Raw genomic sequence first — 11,156 nt, 5'->3', positions numbered from 1 at the left:
GTTTGGTACCTACTTGTACCAGTGTTTATGTGTTTGAATAAATAATAAATGATCTGAAAAGGAAAGTAATTAGGGAGGATCATTAATGCTCAGATATATAGTCTGTAACTAGCCCCGTGAAAATTTGTTTACATCTACGAATTCGGTTACAGATGTCTTTGAAATAGTATTCGCATAAGTTCGGATGACCACTGTTGGTGTTGGACGCAACTTACTAGCCAAAAATGGTAAATTAGTTAGTAATGTTATGAATCTTTTTCGACAGAGGTGGTTGAAATTTATGTTGCTTATACCCAACCACTGCCTACCCCTACGTATGATATTTAATGATCTAGGAGTAAGTTGGAAGAAAGTTAAGGGCTCCTAATCCATTATATTGTATAGTTCATGAAGTCACTGACTTTTGGGTTGAGCTATGCTGCTAGATGGGATCTATGTGATTAGGGTTCATGCAGTTATCGCCAACATTAGCTTCAGATGTTTGGTGACGCATACATATTCACTCTTGGTATTCTCTCAGATTCTGAGATTATGTTATACGTTTTATTCCACAAACCAATTCTTTTTCAAGTTATGTTCTCTAGTTCTAATCCTTTTGGACTATCACTTATACTGCAACTACTTTGATATTCGCCTTCATAACGTGATTCCATTGTGGTAATATGGTGTGGCGATTTCCATCCATGCCAGGCTCTATGTTAATTATGACTGACTGGTCATCCGATTTATTTATTTAAACACATAAACATTGGTACATGTAGGCTTCAAATATATATGCTCCACAGTTCGTCATTTGATTTGTGTAAGGGCTGTGATATTTTCCGGGTGCTTTTTTTATGATATCAACTGTGAGCAATTACTTAGAAGTGAAGTTGACTGAATACGTGGAATTTTCAGAACTGGACTGGTTCGATAATATCTTTTTGTTCGTTTTCAAATGCATATTTGTTACTCTAACTTCTCTCTTCTTATCACCCGTACTATATCTTCGTTTTTTATCGAAATTAATTGTCTGAGGCCTAAATAAATAGTCCTGTTGTGTTTAACCTATATGTCATCATTCATGTTTATTACGTGAGCCTAACTTCATTTTTTGATCCACATTAAATTAATCGGCTACGTTAGAAAGATATCTATTATTGGCACTACTAACAACTGAAGTAACCTACATTGAATACATAATTTTCATAAACTAGTTCATAATAAGCCACTTGTATTCATACTGGTTGGGATATTTGTACTATCTTACTAATTTGTACAAACTTCATGAAATGTACCTTGATCAAGTGATACTGTCTCGATTCTCCTTTTTGTTTGTATCATTACTATCAATATTTAGGATACCTAGATTAACTGTTTCATATCGATCGTTTTTTAAAATTCTCAACTCAAAAATAAAGTGCTGCTCCGTAAATATTAATTTGTTTAGTATATTAGTCATACTGTTAACTCTTTCAAAAAAATTTAACTAGTAATAAAAATCAGTCAAGACATTAGCTACACCCTAACAATCATGAACAACTTAGGACCTGGCACAAATGCTCATTTTTCCAAGTTGCCACAACAGCAGCGCAGCGATATGTAATTGATAAAATGACTACTAAAGTTGTGGTGGTAGTAGTAGTAGTAGTATAAGCGATAATACAAAAAGATTAAAATTAGAGAATATGATTCTATGAAATAATGTCAAGTTTTCATCTGAGGGTAGACAAAGGAAAGTTATTTCTGCACCCCTCCGACCTATTATATCACATATCTACAACAATTGTTCACTGTTATCACCGTATTATCGGTTGGGGTTAATAATGTTAAAACTGACTACTGAGAACTGCCATGTCGATTCAGTTAATCTGATAAAATATTGGCTATGATTGACAAGGTCGAATTTTACTGATGATATTTATCGTAAAATATCGAGCAAATAGATTTTAGAAGACAGAAGTACTAGATGACTTAAAAAGTCTGTGGTTATATATGTTAAGGAATCAAAACTATTATGTATCTGTACAAAGCATTTAACCCAAGTAGTATGCCTGTTAGTTACTCCGTATGAAATATGTTCAATACACTGATTACTCTATCATATAAAACTATCTATAATTCACCTGTTTAACTACTAAGCAAACTGGGATCTGTTCAAAAACGATTGTTTTTTTAGATTTATAGCTTTACATTACGGACTGAATTTAGTTTGATAACAATTGAAAATAAGAGGTGCTGGATAGTTGTTTCACCCCAGCATAGGACTCCTTAGTAGTGCACATCCATAGTTCTACCAGGGATCGACCTCAGGAATTTCAGGTCTCGTGGCGAGACATTAAACCTTCAAACGATGGGGTTGGAATCCATTAGTTTACGTCTCTAACTCCAGTCAATTGGCGAAATTCTGAGATTACTATCCATTGCCACTGGTGATATTTGTCTCATACTCAATATAATTGAATTTCAATGGTTATTACTATTTTATAGGACTCCAGGAATCGGCTCTCAAAGTTAATCCCTAGTAAGCATAACCAACAATATCTTTCTGATTGAAGTTTTTTCTTCACTGTTAGTGACCATTATGATTAGTTGGTTTCCCGTTTTTGTTTTACAGATCACAGAAACATGTATAATTGTTCAAATCTGGAAACTTTATTTCAAAATGAAGAAGAACTAAAATCGATTATTATCAAACTAGTTCGTTCTGGTGATATTTCCAAATTAAAAATATTATTTCAATTAGTCAATGCAAGTGACTCTTCTTGTATGAACCAATGGTGTTCAAGTAAACTTGCGGAGATTAAAGATAATAAACAGCGTAATTTATTGCATATTGCTTGTAAATATGGGCATAAAGAAATGATTGAGTAAGTTTCATTCGCATTTCTGATTGTTTTTTCTTTTCCTTCAGAATCAGTCCATTACGTCATTAACTGTTGAACTTATGTATGTTGATATAAACATACTACTTGATTAGGTTTCAAATGATAGTGCCAATAAGTAAATGGAGACGTTGAGTTGCATAGCTCAGATTCGTCTACTCTATACCTTATTTCTTTATGCATACCTTTTCATTCTGTCTTTTCTGACCATATTGCAAATGTGCAATCGTTTTCGTTACCATTCCTATTAGATTGTTTCGACCTCCTTACGATTCATTTTGTTTATTTCATCTCGTTGTGCTGACGTGGTATGGTAATTCGAGCCAACGCATATATGTGCTAGGCTTTGCATTAATTATGACTGACTGAATGGGAATCCGTACACTCTTAAGGTAATCCAGTTGAGATTTAGAAAGTAAATAATTGATGACTTTGAATAAATGTCATTCTGTACATTATAAATCGATTGAATTTAAGTATGTGGAGCATTGAGTTGCATTTCAGTGGTTTATAAGGTCATGATCTTCACTGAAAGGGCCTAAAGTTTTGGGTTCTTCCCATAGTGAAGTTATAGATATAAAATGATGAATAAAAAGAAAACGAAATAACTCTTTGGAAATGCTTGGTTTTCAGTCGTTCACCTACTGGTATCAGTTATGAAAATTGCTATTGGATTGAAATAAAATCTTTTCTCATTCGTTTCAGTAAATTGTCTTTGTGTACACAAAAATTTAAAATTTTTGCTTGTTTGCAATTCTTCTTTTGTTCCTTTCTCATTTCAGTGTATTTCTTTATACTACTTGTTAATATTAAGTAACCAGTGCTAGTTCCAATAATGTCTGAGCATGCTGTAACGTCAGTTTGCGTATTTCTTTTGAGTATTTTCATAGACTAATCCCATTCACTTGGTTTATTATTGTAATTATATTTCACTGACTTTTCTAACAGTTACTCACGGTTTTTTTGCACATTTTTTAAAATCTTTGATTAAACAAAACAGATTCTGTGTTTGTGCCTTCAGTTTCCGTTCAATTGTTGATAGTCAGTGTTGACACAAGATACAGCTTTCGTTAACAGTATTGTATGTTGTAATTAAATTTTATGTAATTATTGCGGGAAGCTTTTTTTTCTTCGATAGATACAACCACGTTGTTCGCCACAGATACCTTACGAGTTAATATTTTTGACTAATTTACATGTATTTTGTAATAATACTGCGTAAAATCCATTAATTTCGATGATAATCGTGCTAAAAACGTGTTAATATGAGATTTGAATTAACTATTGCTACAACTATTATGAATCATTGGAGCTGGGAATTTTACAAAGTGAACATTGAAGTTTTTATTGGAGTCTCTTTCTCTCAGCTGTATGGTTTGGTCGTGGAGCTTTCATTGTTCTTCTGAACAACATCATCATCACAAACTCCAACTAGAAGTGAAGTATTCAGATTTCACAGTTTATCCTTTCGACCTTGATCTTGATTGTCTATTTTTTTTACTTCTAACTTGTCATTATCTACCTCCTTATTCTGTTTGTATCACCCTTTTATCTGATCCTTGGCCTTATATTTGTCCATGAATTTTCTGGTTGTTTCGATTTCAATATGTGCGTTGAATGCTGACTTACCTGAGTGCTAAGCTTCCAAAGATTTCCTAGTGTTCTTAGTCTTCCCTCTATCTAAGATTTCAACATTTTTCAGTCGAATGTGTGTCTACAGTTGTTCACATGCATTGATATAAGCGAAGATATACCATGGCGCTTGACTGTTAATTGATGTTAATGTGGGCGGGGATGAAGAGGGTATCCACTTTAAAATTCCCTGTCTACTTTCAAATTTTCATAATGGTAGGTTAGTGGTTTCAATAAATTCAAATTCTAACTTATATTACATTTTACTACTAACCACCATTCTCCATTTTCGCAGATTTTTTAGACTAAAAATAAATGTTGTTTCCTCCAATCCCTTCCGTACGGTTCTCCTAGTTATCATTCTCCTTATCTTTCTCCTTTTTTCACCATCTAGGTATCTTGTTCACAAGTTACGATTACCAGTTACAAAAGTTGATCAATCTGGAAATAATCCTGGACATATTCTACTAATCCATGCTCTTAAATCAATTAAAGCAAATTATAGAAAGAAACGACGAAGGAATTCCAAATGTACCATAAAGAATTATATTGATTGTAGGTCAAAGATAAATTTCCATTGAGTTATCGAGTTTTTTTCCTAAGCTTTGTTTCTATTCGCAGTTTCCATTATTACACTTATTTGCTAATTTCCTGGAATTGTAGTTGTTCAATTTTTAGAAAATAATTTAGTGAACATTTTAGAGTAGGTTAATCTTTAATATACCTATATTCACATGAAGTTATATTAACAGTTAACTTTAATTTGTAATTTAAAGGAGATTGAATCAAATGACTAGGTAATTTAGAAGTTTGTTTTCAGAATTTCATGCCAAATGATGAAGTGATAGTCATTGTCTAGAATTTCCTTTCCATAACCATTTGACTGAGAACAGACAACGATCACCACATTATTTGTAATAAGTTTTGTTGGATTGATGTATATTGGTGCCTTGATCCTGTGTTCATCATAACTGACTGGCCTCAATCCCATTCGACTTTGAATATACGAAGTTTGGTCACGTAGAATGATTGCATCGCCCTTTGTCATTATCACCGAATGGGATCGATGGGAGATTATTTTGTAGGAAGTATTTGAAATTTGGTGACACATTGATTTGCTGGTTGTGTATGTGCTTAATCGAACTCAAAAACAAGAGGCTAAAATGGTCTCTCCATGTTCGTTCTGGAACGGAATATCGTTCTTATTATTTTACGTCTGTATAAGCACTAAATCTTGATACAACAATCCATCAATGAATTTACTCCTACCGAACCCGTTTCAATTGATATTTATTTTGGTTTATGAGGTAGGATCGAAATTTCTAGATGATAAACACAATAAAATCAGTTAAACTAATATTGGTTTGTAAAATCCCATTGTTCATAGTTGTTTGATATGTAAATGAAGGCAAGAGGCGTACCACCTGGTTCGTGCTCCTGCAAAGATCTTTTTGTATGGATATCTATGAATTGTAATTGCAGTATACGACAGCTAGTAGATATTTATGAATAACACCTTTCAAATCTCGCCCTCTTTTGATACAAATCACTAAGTGAGGTAAGGAGAAATACATCTATTTGATGAGTTTGTCAAGTTGCTCTCAACAAGATATTCTGCAACATATTCTTACCGTCCGCAATGGATTTATTTAACGTAATACGTTTAGGCTAGTATAATTTTACAGTCGGTGAAGCACAACATCAATCGATTATGTTTTTAACTGTCGCACTCCGTACCAGTTACTTCAGTCTTCAGTAGAAAGGACAGCAGGTCTGTTGACCTGTGTTAATCCTTACTGTATGTTTTACAGTGAAAAAGCGTTCATCAATAGACCTGATGCCACATGTTGGTGTAGGGTATGATATTTATAAAATATTGAAGTTTGTATAAAGGGCTAGTTTTAGTGCTCTCAGTAATAACAAGGTGTACTCCATAGCATTTTTCAGCGTTGACTGATTTCGACTGCTTTTTTAAAACTACTATACCAAATGTTCGTTATTAATTTTATAGGGGTCCTGGCCACTAAAAAACTTGGGTTTTTTTATTTTTTAGTCAACAAATTGTTCTCACCTTGAACGTGTCCATGTAATCATTAATTCAATTTTGATATTAACAGTACTATCAAAACATTCTATTATTTCTATGCTTATAGTCTCTCTCGTAAACTTTCTAGCATTTTCGTAATATATATTGCACACTGATCTTCGTTAAACAACCAGCAAAGACCAGGAGGCACTGGACATCTGTTTCGCCTTAGTATGTGGCTCCTCATCAGTGAACATCCACCATCCCACCGGGAATCAAACTGAAGACCTTCGATATAGTATTTATTTAGTTGACCCTTTATCTTTTATTTATATGAAATATCATAACATCAGCATCTGTAATCGGATAGTTTATCATGGGTTGCATAGCGATATCGGAGTTTTCCAGCCAACTTTGTCCCCTCTTTACACCACTCAGATAATAATAATAAAACTTTTGATACTGCCTTCTAATAACTGTTCTAATGATCTCATTTCTTCTTACAGGTTGTGAATTATTAAAAATTGTTTTACACAAACACTCGAATCTTCTCACTATATCAAATAAAAAAGGACTAAAAGTGATCGATTTATTGCAGGAATTATGGAATTATTCATCAAAAATGGAACGAGAAATCGGTGATAACGTAAGCTGTTTATCATTATGCTAACAATTTTGATTATGATAAACACTTTTAAGTAAATCTCTAGGCACCGCTCTTACCATCATCATAAATGTGTCAGTGAATAATTATACACAGTGTTTAAGCTGTTGGAGACAATTTAAAAGAAACTCTGGACCTATATATCATCCTAGTCAGTAGTCATCACCAAGGGAGACATGCAGTTTTGATAGAATTAATTGATACTCATGAGATCCAAACCGTGCACCACTCCGTGTTGCAGATATGACTTATTGAGCTGTTTGGGTCGCCACTGACATTCTGTAGAAACAAAATATTCAGACTGAAAGATTACTGATAAGTAAATAATGGTGTGTTTTTCTAGATCTTAGTGCTAATCAAACCTTGCTGTTCGACGAGATTTAGGACCCCTTATGACTGGAGATATGCCTTTCTAATGAAAGCCGATGAATACGAAGCTTAGGTTCAGTGATACATGTTCATGTTCTTGAGCAGCCATTTGGTACCCACGGTGCTGGTGATGAAAAATTACTTAAATAAATTCTCATCATATTACAACTTGATGGATAGGATTATATCTATATCAACAATTTGAAATACACAACACAGGCTGGTTAATGCTCAGTGATAGATCAATGTTTTTACTGAAGAATTTATCATAAAAGAACTCATACTGAGATGCAAATTTGAAACACAACTTGTTTTTTTCTTTGAACTTTGTAGAAATGTGAAGCTTCTAAGTGTAATGGTCAAATGAATTCCTTACTTTTTAATTACTCCCCCCCCACCAAATGACCTTTTTAATATAGAGTTACTAGTGACAACGATTATATAGAAGAAATATCGATATTATTAGTCATAGTTATTTCTCAATATTTTCAAAGCAGTCATATATTCATTTTCTATCATAATCAAAATTAAGTCAGACTATACCTGACACTACCTATTCATTATGTTTATATCGCTGAAGTGGGTTATAAATATTGTCAATAATGTATGAATATTTACCCTGATTATACTGTAATTCGGAGTTATACAGTGTTTCGGTTAAGACATTATTACATAAATAATTCATAATTTTCATTATGGGGATTTGTGTAGATTGTAGTATTTTCACAATTAAATTCACAAATTGATCTAAGCTAGACCACCGTTGAAAACGTAGATTTCCTGGAGTTCTAATGAGAAGCTGTGACCAATGTAGTCCGATCCGTGTCGGGTATGAGACAGTTATCCATCTCATACAATGGATGAAGGGTTGCGCAAGGTCATCGATCGATTGAAATTAGACATCAACACCACCGGACATCAGTTCAGTGGTCTAGAGTTTAAGCGCTCGCGCGCAAGGCCGGAAGTTCTGGGTTTCAGTTCTGTATATGGGGTCGTGGGTGTGTACGGCCGAGGAGTCCCATACTGAGATGAATCGGCCATCCAGTGTTTCCAGGTCTTCAATGGTGGTCTGAGTTAGATCGCCTCTTGAATTCACAATTCATTTATATTTTCGACGTAGAATAAAACATAGTTTTATTTAGTTTCATGGTATCAATTGTTTTTCACGTTCTATGGTATAAAATGCATACTTCATATCATATATACGATACATTACATACTCTGCCGTAATATCACTTACGATACACTTCGCTTATAACCGAGATATAACTTGTTCAATTCTTTGAGTTACATTAATGTTATCTTTTTCGTGATAAATTATCTGATTGTGGAACATGATGCAATTCTTATCTAACATCATTATGAGTTACTGTTCAACTGCCAACCCAGTTGACCTAATAGGTTACGGTTTTCTCATTAAACCTCTAGGACTTCCTAGCTGACTTCTGAACTCTTGTAGTCTTTGACATTATCCAGAATGTTTTTATATGTTCACTAAGGGTGTCGTAACCATCACCTTCAGTCATGTTACTATTTATTGGGCAAGTTAAAGTGTCATTTCCATAGAAGATTCCATTTCAAGAGGTTGTAATGATCCACAAATGTCTGTTGTAAATATCTCACTGTAGCATAGGCTGACGCGGCATGTGTGAAACACAAATGTAGTGAAAGTTAGGGCTTAAACTGAGTTCAAGTGAAAATTATACTTTATAATATTCAATACTTACTCACTAAACCACATAAGAAAATGATCGAAAGTTCTGATTAGCACATACACAGTGAAAAAGTTACGGATAACTTCAGCTAGAACAACTTGCCTATAAATGAATTTTATTGAGTTTTGTTTATTTTTCTTTCAATTAGATTTTAAAATGTATTTTATCCGGTGATAACAGCAACAGTAATACTCCGAATATCCACAATAATAATCATCCAGCTTCGTCGTCGTCCTCCTCATCATCACGCCTATTCAAAAAAACAGATTATAATGATGAAATGAGTTCATTCTTATCAGATTCAGATGAGGCAAACAATTCATCAAATGAATGGGAAGATTATTTTTCAGGTAATAAAATACCTCAACAAACGTATTTTTAACACATTGAAAGATTAAGACTCTTTTGTTTGAGTAGAGCAAATAACGAGTTCTATTGAGCTTGATTATTAGTAGTTGATCATTAAAAAAATGATTACTAATATATATATATATTTATCAGTTCACCCTACATTTTCATCTGAAATGAAATATTGCTTAAATGTATAATAAATGTTCGATGAGCCAAATATCCTGAAACACTAACCATTCTCTTGATGCAAATATAAGCTAAGATGATGAAACACAGATGCTGTATATTGACCTACTATCTACTTTTTTAAAAATCTAACTTACCAACGATTGATCTATAATTCGATGACTCTTTCACCCACTTACGATATTCAAGTAACATAGATTTTGTTTTACCTACATGATCAAGTGATAAACGGTTTTATTTGTTTCAAAGTTTTTGTTCTTGTTATTTAGTCTTTAAAATTGACAACATTTATTCAACTAAGGGTTCAATGTTATACTAAGATACCAACCATTTTGTTAGACACGTGTTGCAACCTTATGAAGAAAATTATAGGGCAATTTAATATTTAGTCATATCGGTATCAAAGACTTAGTATTGAGGAGACTCATTTTAAATAACATTTAATTTGACCGAAATCACTAGCTAAAAATCTCTAGACTTAATCACAAGAGCTTCTGCTATTAATCTCGTTTTTTTCCTTCTCTGACTTTTTCTTTCGTAACCTTTTTTGTTCATTTCAAACTCCATTTTAGGTTTTTCTGATGAACCATACATATCCCATTTGGATAGTATCAGAGAGGAATTTGAACATCGTAAGCGAACTACCAGTGTACCTCATAAACCACCAAAATACCAACAACCGCAAAACAAAGAAAGTAAATACACCGAATTCTATGGAACATTTGAAGCGGCTGAAAAATTATCAGCTGCGAGATTGTTAAAACAGAACTCAAGGCAGCATCTTGTCGAAAACTCTTATGAAACTTACCTAGAGAAGTGGAAACAGTTCTTAAACTCAGATCAAAGTACTCTTCTAAATTATAATGATATACTGTGGCCTCCCTTCTGTACAGTTACCCAAATAAATTCATCAGAATCAACGCACATTGAGAGTATTTTGGAATTCGTTCAATATTCTAGTCAGTCATTACGTCAATTACAAGTTGATTGGCATCCTGATAAATTTTCTGGACGTTTTGGAACACGTTTTAAATCAGAGTCTGTAAAAATAAAAGTTATGAAACGTGTTGTAAATATATCTCAACTTTTAAATAAAGCTACTGATTATTTACGCAACAAAAATGAAGCTAAATAATCAAGAAAAAGTCGTTTGTTGTGGTTTAATTCATTGCTTCATATATAATTCGTTTCTCTAAGGGTAATATTGAAGACGAGAATTCGGGACAAATAGAATAAGAATAATTTGACTAGATGTAAGTTAATTTTAATTCAAATAGGATTCTGGACGAAACAGGGCCCAGAATTTATGGTTTTCTTATCGTCTATATGCTTGGACTTTTCGTTCCATG

At 33.2% G+C, this 11,156-nt stretch overlaps 1 protein-coding gene across 1 annotated transcript; it reads left to right on the top strand.

Moving 5' to 3' along the window:
* Window positions 1-2,607: 2,607 nt before the first annotated feature.
* On the top strand, window positions 2,608-10,942 carry Smp_014730 (hypothetical protein; the record flags this gene model as incomplete). Its single annotated transcript, XM_018795727.1, has 5 exons — window positions 2,608-2,849; window positions 4,891-5,051; window positions 7,029-7,168; window positions 9,419-9,620; window positions 10,380-10,942. The coding sequence occupies 5 exons, from the start codon at window positions 2,608-2,610 to the stop codon at window positions 10,940-10,942; spliced, it is 1,308 nt and encodes a 435-aa protein (XP_018650010.1).
* Between the last annotated feature and the right edge of the window lie 214 nt (window positions 10,943-11,156).

The sequence above is a fragment of the Schistosoma mansoni genome, chromosome 2, assembly GCF_000237925.1.
Source record: "Schistosoma mansoni strain Puerto Rico chromosome 2, complete genome".
Taxonomy (NCBI): Eukaryota; Metazoa; Platyhelminthes; class Trematoda; order Strigeidida; family Schistosomatidae; genus Schistosoma; species Schistosoma mansoni.
The sequence above is the reverse complement of the archived record's forward strand: the minus strand, read 5'-3'. Positions and strand labels throughout refer to the sequence as shown.